The sequence below is a fragment of the Theropithecus gelada genome, chromosome 3, assembly GCF_003255815.1.
Source record: "Theropithecus gelada isolate Dixy chromosome 3, Tgel_1.0, whole genome shotgun sequence".
Classification (NCBI taxonomy): domain Eukaryota; kingdom Metazoa; phylum Chordata; class Mammalia; order Primates; family Cercopithecidae; genus Theropithecus; species Theropithecus gelada.
The window spans coordinates 61859109-61873198 of NC_037670.1; the positions used below are offsets into that span (position 1 = coordinate 61859109).

The window sequence follows — 14090 nt, forward strand, 5'->3', positions numbered from 1 at the left end:
CCACCCACACGCATAGGCCACCCACACACACAGCCCACCCACACCCACAGGCCACCCACACACACAGCCCACCCACACGCACAGTCCACTCACACACACAGCCCACCCACACGCATAGGCCACCCACACACACAGCCCACCCACACCCACAGGCCACTCACACACACAGCCCACCCACACGCACAGTCCACCCACACACACAGCCCACCCACACCCACAGGCCACCCACACACACAGCCCACCCACATGCACACAGTCCACCCACACGCACACGTTGCCCAAATGCACAGCCCACCCACACACACAGCCCACCCACACGCACAGGCCACCCACAGGCACAGCCCACCCACACGCACAGGCCACCCACACGCACAGCCCGCCCACATGCACAGACCATCCACATGCAGGCGGATCACCTGTGGTCAGGAGTAGCCTGACCAACATGGTGAAACCCCATCTCTACTAAAAATACCAAATTAGCCAGGTGTGGTGGCACATTCCTGTAATCCCAGCTACTTGGGAGGCTGAGTCAGGAGAATCACTTGAACCTGGGAGGCGGAGGTTACAGTGGACCAAGATTGTTCCCTTGCAGTCCAACCTGGGCAATACAATGAGATTCCATCTCAGAAAAGAAAAAATAATAAAATAGAAATCCCAAACACCCTGGAGTGCTTTCTGGCAGGTGTCCCTAGCCCGGGCATGCTGTTTTAGCATCTTCTCCTGTGATGTGCAGTACAGCATTTTCTTTTTTTTTCTTTTTCCCTTTGGGGACTTCTCCTCCTGCCCCAGGCTTTGTCTCTTTTTCTCATATCTGAAATTTCTGCTCATCTTTAAGACAGTTCAAGGCCTCCTTGGCTAGGGTGTTAGGGTAGACAGCCCACTAATGTGGTCTACTCAGGTTTTTTCTCCCTCAGAAAGCTTGGCTCTTTGAAACATTTCTTATTCTGCAATCTCTTTTTCATTCCTATCTCAGGCTTTTGTAAGTCTGCAGTGTTTCTTGTAGGCAGGAACTATGTATGATTTTCAGCCGTGTCAATATCATCGTCATCAATAAGCATTTTTAAGCACAGTCATGCATAGCTTAATGATGGGGTGCACGCTGAGAAATGTATCCTTAAGCGATTTCATCATTGTGTGAACATCACAGAATGTACCCAACACAAACCTACATGGTACAGCCTACTACACACCTAGCTGTATGCTATAGCCTATTGTTCCTGGGCTGCAAACCTTTGCAGCTTGTTACTGTGCTGAGCACTATAGGCAACTGTAACACAGTAGTAAGCATTTGTATGTCTCAGCATATCTCACCATAGAAAAGGTATTACGGTCTTATGGGACCACCTTTGTATATGTGATCCTTCAGTGACTGAAGCACTGTTATGTGGTAGATGACTGCACCCACAAATATGAACTACATCATGCTACATATTGAAAATACAAATGGCCTTGCTGCCTTCTAGAGTTATTAAATAATAATAGAATTGGTATTCAGATTTAACTGGTCCATGATAGGACCTGGACATGTTTTAAGCTTCCCAAGTGCTTCCAGCCACAGTGCGGCCAATGTATATATCACTGATTCAGCTATGTGTGTGCCCAGGCCTGGAGCACCCAGAAATGGGTTCTCCGATGACATTGTTTTGAGCCATATCTTTGAGAACAGAACAAGTGAGGCAGAGAGTACAGTGAGGCCAAGATGGTTGGGGATTGGTTGGGCAACAAGAGTGAAACTCCATCTCAAAAAGAAAAAAAAAAGAAAGAAAAGGAAAGAAAATGGCATTGTGGATCATGTCTTAATTCTGCAGTCCATGGATCTAGTTTTACAAATGCATGAGGAAAGAACAGAATGCCCATTCTAAAAGTAAACAGCTTCTGGAAACTGGAGCTGTAGGCCAATTGCCAGAAGAGTGGAGGACATTGAAGAATGGTTCAGGTCTAGGGCTGGTGGAGATCTTCAGACTCTCTGGAAGTTTGGATATGTGTTTACAGCCCTACAGGGCACAGATGTGTGATGTCACTGAGTGAACAGGTCCTGCGGTCAGTAGATCCAGATGGAAACACACAGCCGTTTTTTATTGTGAAGATGTCTAGACTTCATCAAATGTTTTCTCCCAAAAGCAGGCCAAAATTTATTTTGTTAGTGTGACATATTCCAATTTTTTAAATGTTGGCTAACTTTAATGTGTACACGTGCACATGCAGGCACACACACATGCATGCACACACTAATGCACACAGCACTCTGCTGGGCAAACAAACTTCCCTGGGGCCCTTGCAGCCTGCTGGTTGCAGCTCAGGCCACAGCCAGTGGGCCCTGCCAGGCGTGTAAGCAATACATGCCCCGAGCAAAGTCAGGCCTGAGAAGACAACAGTCCTTGCAGGCTGCTTCCAGTCACACTGTGGAGGGAAGGGTGGATTGTGTACCGTGTATGATTCACGTGACTCCACCTTTGTGTGTGCCATAGAGATGAGGGCTTGGAACAGGGTGGTGACACTGGACGTGGGGAGGGATGTTGGATGAAATTCTATCACAGGGGTGCCTCTGAGTAGCTGGGTACAGATTATTTGTTGGGAATAAGTGCAGGCTGGCCATAGATTTGGAGCTGGGGCAGGATTTAATAGAGTGTTGCACGTGTCAGCGAGCCCACCTGATTCATTGTGATCATTAATTCATGTGATGTGTCATCCCCATGACAATTCAGAAGGGTCAGTCCAAACCCCGCTGCACCCACCCTCCCCTTGACCAGATCCTATGAAAACAGGCTTGTGTACCTCCACAACAGCTAGCACATTTCTAAGGTATTTCTTTCTGGGAATGCTTCCTTTCAATAACCCTTTCTCTGTTTTGTTTACTTTATTAGTTTTTACTTGTTTGGGGGACACTGATTTTAAAAAGGCCATAGCACTCGGAAGGCACTCCTGAAGACAGACCTGAGTGTGTGTAAGAATGAATTATTCCTAGGCAGGTAGGAACATTGCCACTCACTCCATGCCTCTGTGTTGTGGTTTTTAAGGAGGAAGATGAAGGCTCGTGCTCCCCCACCTCCTGGAAAGGCTGCCACTCTGCACGTGCACAGCGACCAGAAGCCCCCCCACGACGGGGCCCTTGGGTCACAGCAGAACTTGGTTCGCATGAAGGAGGCGCTGAGGGCCAGCACCGTGGACGTCACCGTGGTCCTGCCCAGTGGACTGGAGAAGAGGAGCGTGCTCAATGGGAGGTGAGAGCCAGTGCTGCGGGAGGAGTCGCTGTACTCACTTTGCGAGTATAGCGGGGAGAATGGAAAGGCAGATATTGACGTATTGTGTTTTCTTCCTCATCGGGTCTGACCTCAGGGACCTCATGGATATAAATCGGGCCTAGTGACCACTTAGAGCAGCCTGGACTGTCTCACCTGGGGTGGGCTTATGCTAACTGGCCCAGCCATGATGGCTCACCAGATTCTTAGGAGAGCTGGGGCTCCAGGGCTCCCTCCTATGAGGAGGCAGGCTCAGAAAGGAGGGCAGGTGCAGCGGTGACCTACACCCCTGGGTGGGGCAGCAGCCACAGTGTGTCTCAGGCATCCTCGGCTCTGAAGGGACCCAGCCGGGAGGGCAGCCTCCTGAATTAGCCATTCCCACACCTACTTGCAGCAACCTGTGGTGGTATGTGTACAACTGGCAATCAACTTTCTAAAGTGAAAATATTTCAGATTTAAATGAAGGAATAAACCAACCCAATCATGGATTTCCAGTTTAAGGGCTTGAATTTGAGACCCTCAGTTCCCACATGCACTCTTCTCAGGACTGATCTGCCTGTGGCTGAGTGTCCCATGCCACTTCACTCACAAAAGATGCAGCTGAAACATTGGCAAAGCCTCCTTCATCATAGCATTTCAAGTTTATGACCAATAGACTTGCACATTTTATGTTTGACATTGATCAAAATATATCATAATTTTGTTCGAATAGTTTTGTGCTATTCTTACTGATGCTTTTAGTGATAACCCAATGTATAATAAAAAGAACTAGCGAAGTCACAGAAAAGTTAACTAGAATTTATACATGTTTTTACTGTAGAGAAGTATGATAGAATGATTAATTACAAAAACTTTCAAGCATACATGTATATTTGTGTAATTCTGATGCAGCAGTGAATTGAAGCAACATTTATAAGAAAACACAGAGAATAAGACATGATATAAAATGGGCTGGGCACGGTGGCCTGTAGTCCCATCATTTTGGGAGGCCGAGGCAGGCAGATCACTTGAGGTCAGAAGTAGGAGGCCTGACCAAAATGGTGAAACCAACTAAAAACGCAAAATAATTAGTCAGGCATAGTGGTGCATGCCTGTAGTCCCAGCTACTCGGGAGGCTGAGGCAGGAGAATTGCTTGAACCCAGGAGACAGAGGTTGCAGTGAACCGAGATCGTGCCATTCCACTCCAGCCTGGGCAACAAGAGTGAAACTTCAACTCCAGAAAAAAAGAAATGATATAAAATGTTTTATTCTTATGAAGCAATTTGCTTGAGTAATTTTAATGGATAATGGGGAAAATTAAATCACCCTGGGTGTTTTTATTCTCACAGATGCCTTTTAAATTAAAAGTGATGTAAGCATTTTATTTTAAAATACCAGTATTTAGATTATAGTTGAAATTACCTAATCCTTTGCAACTATTTTGTTACTTTTTCAAATTAACCAGTTTATAATCAAAATTCCAGGTGATAGTTTAATTGGCAAAGGGGTACATACGTTTTTCAAAAGTATTTTATGAGATAAGTGAATAAAAATTTGGGGGGTGTTGCTCGAGGCCTCGGAGTATGCCTAGGATTGGAACTGTTGAGTTATGGGATACAGTATTGCAGCTGCACCAGGTGAGGCCAACCTGCCCTCCAGTGTGGTGCCACTGGGCTAGAACCGGAGGTTGCTCCTCAGTGGGGGTCCTGTGGCTGTGGTCATAGCAGGAGGGCTCAGGCGCAGTTAGCTATCTACAGTGGATCAAGGTGGGAGGTGCCTGGGCTCAAAGCCTGGTCCACCGGAAGCCACTGTCTCTTGCGGCAATTCGATAGGCTTTCCCTCCAGGGTTCATGCACAGTGGAGTGACAGGAGTTTCTGTGAGTTTCTTTGTTTTATAAAGTAGTCGTAGGCCATGGTACACTTTTCCTATACAACTTTGTAACTTAAGAAATTAGTCACATTATTATAGTTTTAAAAGACACTTTAGCATATGCATGAAATTTTCTCAGTGGGTATATTAGGGTTTACTCGCAGTTCTTAGATTTTAGCCCAATTCCTAGGTACATATTTTGTTTAGAAAATGGCATTGTGGCCCAGGCACAGTGGCTCACGCCTGTAATCCCAGCACTTTGGGAGACCGAGGTGGGCGGATCACCTGATGTCAGGAGTTCAAGACCAGCCTGGCCAACATGGCAAAACCCCGTCTCTACTAAAAATACAAAAAAATTAGCTGGACGTGGTGGCAGATAATCTGTAATCCCAGCTACTCGGAAGGCTGAGGCAGGGGAATCGCTTGAACCCCGGGCGGTGGAGATTGTGGTGAGCCGAGATCATGCCATTACACTACAGCCTGGGCAACAAGAGTGAAACTCCATCTCAGAAAAAGAAAAAGAAAGAAAGAAAAGGAAAGAAAATGGCATTATGGATCATGTCTTAATTCTGCAGTTCATGGATCCAGTTTTACAAATGCATGAGGAAAGAATAGAATGCCCATTCCAAAAGTAAAAATATTATTTTAAAAAAATGCTTTCATTTCTTTTATTTCCCTTATAAAGTAGAGGTGGCCACCAGGTAGTTTTGTAATGTAGTGACTGAGAATAGGTGCAGCCTTAGAGATGGAGTATTAAAATAACGTTGTTTTTCTTAAGTAGTGAATTATTATCCCCTCTCATGGTTTCCTGAAGCATCAGTGAGTTATAGCAGCGGCTGTGAGCTGCCTCCAGTGGGTCTTTTGTGGGATAACTATTGTGGATGCAGCAGCTCCTTGCTTTGGGAATTGGTTTTATGTTATGCTCTTTAGTAATATAAGAGTGGGCTGCAGTTACATTCCTGACCCTTGCTTAAAATAGATCTACTTATTTTTTGTCATTGTGGTTTCTCTCTTCTGTCTTAAAAAGTGGGTTTAGTAAAGAACATGCCACCTTTTCATAGGGTAAGCAAGGAGTTTGTAATTTATAGTCAGCCCCTTAACTGTGTTATTCCCTGACATGTAATATTCCGCAAAGGAAACACATTAGTAATTGGATGCTGATAATCCCATTTGGAAAATCAGTGATTTTTTTTTTAAACTTCCCTTGAATTTAGAAACATAAATAAAAGTTGGAGTCTGTTCTTACAGATTAAAACTTGAGAATTGGTGCTCTGGGCCATTCACAGGGGAAATGTTCTGGCCTACCTTAAGGATGTGGTATTACCAGCACCCCACACTGCTGCTGGACAGAGGCCACCATCACATCACTTTAATTGAGGCGTAAGAAAAGAAAAGATCTTTCAGTCAGGTGCAGTGGCTCATGCGTGTAATCCCAGGACTTTGGGAGGCTGAGGTGGGCAGATCATCTGAGGTCAGGAGTTCGAGACCAACCTGGCCAACCTGTCTCTACTAAAAGTAAAAAAAATTAGCTGGGCATGGTGGTGCTTGCCTGTAATCCCAGCTACTTGGGAAGTTGAGGCAGGAGAGTCACTTGAACCCAGGAAGCAGAGGTTGCAATGAGCCAAGATTTGTGCCTGTGCACTCCAGCCTGGGCAAGAGTGAGACTCCGTCTAAAAAAAAAAAAAAAGAAAAGATCTTCGAAGAGCCCTTTACAAAAGGTGTCAAGTATTTAATGTGTTGGGCTGTATTATTGTGATGTGGTCAGTGCCTTGCAGCCAAGCTGGTGTTCAAGGCCAAGGGCTGGGGCAGAAGAAGGCAAGCCTTCCTTTTGCAGAACAGAGGAAATCTGCCTCATTTTCAGTCCTGTGATTCCACCTCTCCAGGCCATTACACCCCCTTTACAACAGACAAGCTTAGACCTGTGCAGGGAGTTTTAGGTCCCTGTCCTTGTGAAACAGCACAGGACTCTTGCAGCAACAGGTGTTGGGCCTCCATGTTCCTTCTGTAGAGGGCTCACCTGTTCTCAGGTACAAGGGAAGAGAGGCTGGGAGGGACCTTCAGCCTTCTCTGTCCTGTGAAGGTATTGATGGAGCACATGTGTGGTCTCCTGGAGGCCTCTGAAGGGCTGTGGCCTTGGCCTTGCACTCTTGGGTATGAGGTCCTGGCCCTGGACTGAAGGAAGTAACCTTTGAGAGGACAGCTTTGCTGCCATGCACTGTTGAGTAGGCCCCAAGAAGGCTGTTCTGAAAGTCACAAGGTTGCAAGTCATATGCACCTTGGTGTGATTATGCTTCTATTAAAAGACTTCCCTTTTCAATAGAGTAAGTTCCTGGGAGCCAGAGCCCACTTTGGTAACCTGGACTTTTTTTTTTTGAGATGGAGTCTTGCTCGGCCACCCAGGCTGGAGTGCAATGGCACAGTCTCGGCTCACTGCAACTTCCGCCTCTCAAGTTCAAGCAATTCTCCTGCCTCAGTCTCCTGAGTAGCTGGGATTACAAGCGCCTGCCACTACGCCCGGCTAATTTTTGTATTTTTAGTAGAGGTGGGGTTTCGCCATGTTGGCGAGGGTGGTTTCAAACTCCTGACCTCAAGTGACCTGCCTGCCTCGGCCTCCCAGAGTGCTGGGATTACAGATGTGAGCCACTGCACCTGGCTAGCATTGTCTTTTAACAGTTTTGAAATGTGGATGCCTTTACAGAAGGCATTCCCTCTCCAGTTAGCGACAACCCCCATCTCTCCCTAAACTCACATCATGAGAGCCCTCAAAGACTGGTGGCAACTGCTTGGCCCTAGGAGGTGTTTCGGTTTGTGAAGGCTTGGCCAATTCTCAGAGGTCTGACACCATCCTCCTCACTGTGGCTCTGGTGTTAGTCATGGGTTCCGTTTCTGGTGACGTGGCTTCTGATTTGCATCTGCGAGGTAGGCCCCTGCCCACCTCAGTTGACAGCCTGGGACCCAGGCCTCTCTGAAACTGCATCCTTACAGAGAACTCAGCCTTACCCCTAGAGTCCTGCCTCTCTAGCCAACAGACTTCCCCGGTTCTGGGCTTCCTCAGGTCACCTGTCTCCACATTGACCCTTTTTGTGTTCTGCCGATGTGTCCTTTTGTGTAGGGCCTCGTTGGCATGAACTGCCTGTAGTGCAGCAGGCCACAAGATTTTTGGCACCAGGGACTGGTTTTGTGGAAGACAGTTTTTCCACAGACCAGGCCAGGGATGGCTTTGGGATGATTCAAGCGCATTGTGTGTATCGTTAGGTTCTCATAAGGAGCGCATACACAGTTCGCAATAGGGTTGACGCTCCTGTGAGAATCCAGTGCCGCTGTGGTCGCACAGGAGATGGAGCTCAGGAGGAAATGCTTGCTTGTTCACTGCTCACCTGTTGTGCGACCTGGCTTCTAACACACCATTGACCAGTCCTCGTCTATGGCGGAGGGCTGGGGACCGCTGCTGTAGAAGACTCAGCCGTCAGACTGGACTGTCTCCCAGGGCTTGACTCTGCTACGCCAGAGTCTGCCTCGTCCAGAGCTTAGGTCCCACACAAGAAACTAGGCCACTCTGGACCAGTTTAAGATTTGACAGTTCATGCAAATTAAATTTGTTTTAACTTTGTGTTGGGAAGTAGCTACAGCTACCTTAAAGTGATTTGTAAGCTTGACACTGAGTGACCTGTTTACTTAACACATATGTGCTAAGTGTGCATGTCCTGGGTACTTAGAGTCTAGTAATTCTTAAAGTAGGGTTCCAGACCAGTAGCAATGGCTTCACTTGAGAACTTGTTAGAAACGCAAATTCCCAGCCCCTCCCCAGACCCCCTGAGTAGAAATACTGGGGAAGAGCCCAGCAACCTGTGTTTCAGCAAGCCCTGAAGGTTCAGATTGCGTCTTAAAGTTGCAGTCCCCTGCTATGGTGCATGCCACTGGCTCTGCTAGATGTCAGGGATATTCGATGAGTATGCGGTCCTAAGAATGAGCCCAAGGTCTCACTGGTGGGGTGGCATGAACAGGGGGACTATAGGCATGATTTGTATCAGTGGCTCAAGAACGACCCTTGGCAGCCTCATCACAGAGTATTTTTCAGTCCATTTCCACACTGAATGGGGTCTGAGGATCTGGTAGGACAGCTGGCTTGTAATGTAGATAGAAGTCCCCTCAATTAGAGAAGAGTAATTCATTAATTGGGCAGGGTGTGATGGAAATGGAAGTAGGACTTGGCCTCTCTGACATCCATGTCCCAATTGTGTGTTCCCCAAGCAATCTTTTGCTGTTGCCTGCTTTCTGAGGGACAGTGGCCCCTCTGCACTAGGACGGGTATTGGGACAGGCTGTCCGTTTCTCATCTAGGGCTCTGCTAAGATTTCAAAAAGAACCACCTATGAAAGGAAACCAGTTTTTTTTTTTTTTTCCTAATTGAAGTCACTGACTCAAACAAAAAAAATTTTTGACATCTGTACACATTTGGAAAATATTATTTTTAAAGAAGTATAATAATTATAGTCACTTGTTAAGTTTAAAATCAGAGACCATAACAACAACAACAACAAAGTAACATTTACCTCTACCTTATGAGCACTTAAAAGGCATTTGGGGGAACAGAGGTAAAGAAGTGAGAGGTAAAAACGATGTTGAGGAGGAAGGGGAGAGAAACCTGAAAGGCCTGTTCTTATAACTCCCACTACCCCTGCTATCTTAATTTTATGGTAATCATTCCATTTTTTTACTGTCTTTTATCTTTCTGTTGAACCTGGGGTTTAACCTGAATATAGATAGATAAGAGAAAGAGAAGGAGAGGCAGAGAGAGAAGGAAAGAGATTGAGATTTTCTTGATGTCTGTGTAGTCAATGAAAATGGCGATCCTATGGGATCATCCCTGAGGCCAGGGAGAGCCCTAGCCCTAGTCACTTTCCTAACATACCTGACTCTGTTTGACATTCTGAGAGGGTCTAACTGTCTTAGTTTTATTCTTTGTACAATCTGAGAAACTATTTTGCATTGCTTCAAAGATGCTGCTTTGAAAAGGTCTAATATCTTGGTCCATTTGCTGAGAGCAGGACGGCATTTCGCAACATACAGACAGGCGATCCTTTGCCCTGCGCTAGGCGAATGCCTTACTATGTAGAATCCAAAATAGAAAAAGTAGGAACAAATTAACTCATTTATTTAGCAAGCACTGACCTTGTGCTTACTACATGCCTGGCACTGTGCTTGGTGCCTTAAAAATGTTACTTCACGTAAAACTCTATCCACCCTGTGAGGTGGGCACTGTCATTCTGCTCTCACCAGTAATAAAACTGAGGCACAGAGGATGCAGTCAGTGCCACCCAGGTCAGAGAGGCAGTGAGCAGTGGTACCAGGATTTCATCCCAGGCAGGCTGCTCCAAGAGCCATCAATGCACCCAGTGCTGATGTGGGAAATCACGCCCAATCCCTAATCAATGGACAAAGCTGCAGATCAGGGTGGGGCTGCTCTATCAGAGGTAGTGAGGAGGGGAGACCAGACCCAGGAGGTGGCGAGAATGTGTGAGTGGCCAGGCAGCCTCTTCCACTTGCCCGTGGCCCAGTGGCCCAGTGACCTACTGAGGTCTTGTGGAGGGATGCACTTGTCACACCCGATTAGAGAATCATTAATCCTTTGTCCTCAGGAGATGAGAGACAGGTTGGGATCTGATGAGCGTGTAAGGAAAACCCACAGGGAGTAGGCAGCAGCTCTGCCTCTCTGTCCATTGTTGGCACTGCCGTTGCCCCAAGGGTGGCCTCCCTCTGGGTGAATTCTCCAGTAGCATCAAAGCAGGCTTGAAAGAACTGGCGGATTGTTTGGAGTTTGGCATTTGCAAATGTCAGCCAGTAGCAACTTAAAGGGCGTGGTGCAGAGTACCAGAAACGGCATCCCCTCACACCTTGCTGGGCAAAGACATGCTCCAGAAAAGTGTGTAGTGGAGAAGTAGTCAATCAAGCTGCATTTTACATGAGCCTGGGAAGGGTCACACAGAATGTCAAACCCTGCAGGAAACGTCATAAAACAAGTTCCTGCTATTGAACCCATGTCCTCACAGGGTCGAGTTTGTGTGTGTCCAGGTTTTTTATGCTGGCAAGTCAGGTCTTCCTTAGAAAACTGTGTTTACCTGGCACAAATAGAGGCAGCCCCAGAGAGAGCAAAGCAGCAGCCAAAGCTGGAGCTCCTGGCAGCCCCCAAACTTCCCACTTTCATGTGGAAGACCCACTGTCCTGGGTGCAGGTTCCAGCCATGGTGTCTGAGGTCTCCTCCAGGTTGAGAGGATAACTGTGCCCTGCAAGTAACTTAAGCACATCTGATAACCCATGTCTGTGGAGACTGGGTTTTATTATCATGTTCTTACAGTGTTTGGGGGCAGAGTTTTGCCACCCTGCAATTTAAATTTGGGCAGGTGGGTTGTTGATGATCTACTCCCACCCTCAACTGCTGAAAATGTCATGGCAGCTTTCACATGAGGAGCACTCGCCAGGCAGAGCTGCCTTCACGGGGTGGGGCATGGATGCAAAGGCCCACATTGTGGAGGACTGACCAGCAGATTGTGGACATCCATTTAGCACACAGGGTGGAGATTTGGGCACTCAACTATTTATTTGGCTGGAATTAATATACTCCTCTGTGAGCACACCGCATACTGGCTTCTGTTGTGGCCAGGTGGGATTATTCTCTGTGCGGGGGAAAAGCTGTGGAGCCCCCGGACTGTCTATTCCCTTTCACCTCTCTAGATGCTCCAAACCTGTCTCCAGTTTTTGGACTAAAAGAACAGAGGATCACAGTAGTAGCATTTGTACAATTTTTTGTGTTCTTTGACAACTGATTTGTATCGGTTTACTGGGTAGAAACAGCCTCTTGGTGGGGATTAGAGGGAAAGCGAGGTAAGATGGAGTGAGAGTGGACCCCAGCTCCCCTGCCTCATGGAAACCCAGGGACCAGCTCCCCATCCTCAGACCACAAGAGGACTGGAGGACACCATGGGCAGTGCACGGTGTGGCCACAGGCTCATCACGGATACACAGGATGTGGTCAGGAGCCTGTGGTGTTCGCATATTTAAGAAGTCTATTCCCTATGCTGAGGGTTCTCTGTGGACTGTCGTGTCTGCAGGTGCATGGTGATGTTCTCCGTTTTGTTTCCTGGAGCTCTTCATTGAGGTGAAAGTTTTTACCCAGGATCTGAAAGAATCAGAACTCATGGTAGTTATTAGCCTGCAAGCCCCACTGTGAGGTTCTGGAGGGTTGGGGCTGCCCGGGCCCCACCAGGTTCTCCCACCACCACCAGCACCCATTTCCCAGGGGTGTCTAGTGTCTTCCTCATTGGCACCTGCTGTTCCTTAATCACTTCCTGGAGAGTGGGTGAGGGTAGATATTGTCATGGAGATAGCTTTGAGCATTGCTTGTGTCAATGAGAACATTATCGATGCTCTTTTCTTGTAGCAGTGGAATGAGAAAGAAGGCACTTTAGGGATTCTTGCAGGATTGGGTTTGCCTGTGGGTTTATGGCTCAGTGTTAGGGCCCCGCAGCTCATGCTCAGGGTCACGGAGGAATGAATGAGAATCTCTGGCTGGTCAGGCACCTAGGGCTTTGCAAGTATTTTGAGTTCAGAGACAAAATTTTATTTATTTTAGAGTTTTCCAGTTGGCCTAGTAACACACTGCACCCGCTAGGTGATCTGTAATCACTTGTTAAATTAAGTATGTACTTTTATGCCAGTTTCCTTCCATTTCCTTAACCAAAAAATAAATGTCCACTGTCCCAAGTATCCATTGGGAAAAATATTTTTTTTTCTTATGTTTTATTTTCAGCTTTATTGGGAGTGTAATTGACAAATAGAAATGGTATATATTGAAGATGTGCAACTTGATGTTGATTTACATGTATATTTGTGAAATCGCCACAAAGTGGTTAACACATCCATCACCTTACAGACTTGTGTGTGTGTGTGTGTGTGTGTGTGTGTAGTGAGAACACTGAAGGTCAACTCTTGTAGCACATTTCAAGTATACAGTGCAGTATTGTCAGCTGCAGTCCTCATAGTGGACATTAGACACCAGATCTCCAGAGCTTACTTGTCCTTTGTAGCAGAAACTGTGTGTCTTTGACCACCTCCCTATTGCCCAGCCCCTGTAACCACCATTCTACTCTCTGCTTCTAGGAGTTCAACTGTTTTAGATTCCATATATAAGTGAATCAGGTAGTGTTTGTCTTTCTCTCTGGCTTTTACTTAGTATAGTGTCCTCCAGCTTCATCCATGTTGTCACATGTGGCAGGATTTCCTTCTCTAAATTTTAAGGCTGTATAATACTTCATTGTATATGCATGCCACATTTTCTTTATCCATTCATCCATTGACAGTCATTTAGATTACTTCCACTTCTTGGCTATTGTGAATACTGCTGCAATAGATATTGTGAATAGTGCTGCAATAGATATGGGAGTGCAGATATCTCTTAAAAATTCTGATATATTGGGAGGCCGAGGCGGGTGGATCACGAGGTCAGGAGATCGAGACTATCCTGGCTAACATGGTGAAACCCCGTCTCTACTAAAAATACAAAAAACTAGCCGGGCGTGGTGGCGGGCGCCTGTAGTCTCAGCTACTTGGGAGGCTGAGGCGGGAGAATGGCGTGAACCCGGGAGGCGGAGCTTGCAGTGAGCGGAGATCACGCCACTGCACTCCAGCCTGGGAGACACAGCGAGACTCCGTCTCAAAAAAAAAAAAAAAAAAAATTCTGATATAATTTTCTTCTTCTTTTTTTTTTTTTTTTTTTTTTTTTTTTTTGAGACAGAGCCTCACTCTGTCGACCAGGCTGGAATACAGTGGCACAATCTCGGCTCAGTGCAATCTCTGCCTCCTGGGTTCAAGCAGTTCTCCTGCCTCAGCCTTCCGAGTAACTGGGATTACAGGAATGAGCTGCCATGCCTGGCTAATTTTTGTATTTGTAGTAGAGACAGGGTTTTGCCATGTTGCCCAGGCTGGTCTTGAACTCTTGACCTCAG

The 14090-nt window shown here is 46.7% G+C and overlaps 1 protein-coding gene across 8 annotated transcripts in view; it reads left to right on the plus strand.

Annotated features, from left to right (window-relative positions):
* The window catches only part of COBL (cordon-bleu WH2 repeat protein), a 300338-nt gene that overhangs the window by 94792 nt on the left and 191456 nt on the right, over nucleotides 1–14090 (plus strand). For all 8 annotated transcript variants that reach the window (XM_025380655.1, XM_025380657.1, XM_025380656.1 and 5 more), the window contains exon 2: nucleotides 3018–3221. In XM_025380655.1, the coding sequence (XP_025236440.1) occupies nucleotides 3018–3221 (204 nt within the window). The remainder of the gene's footprint in view (nucleotides 1–3017; nucleotides 3222–14090) is intronic.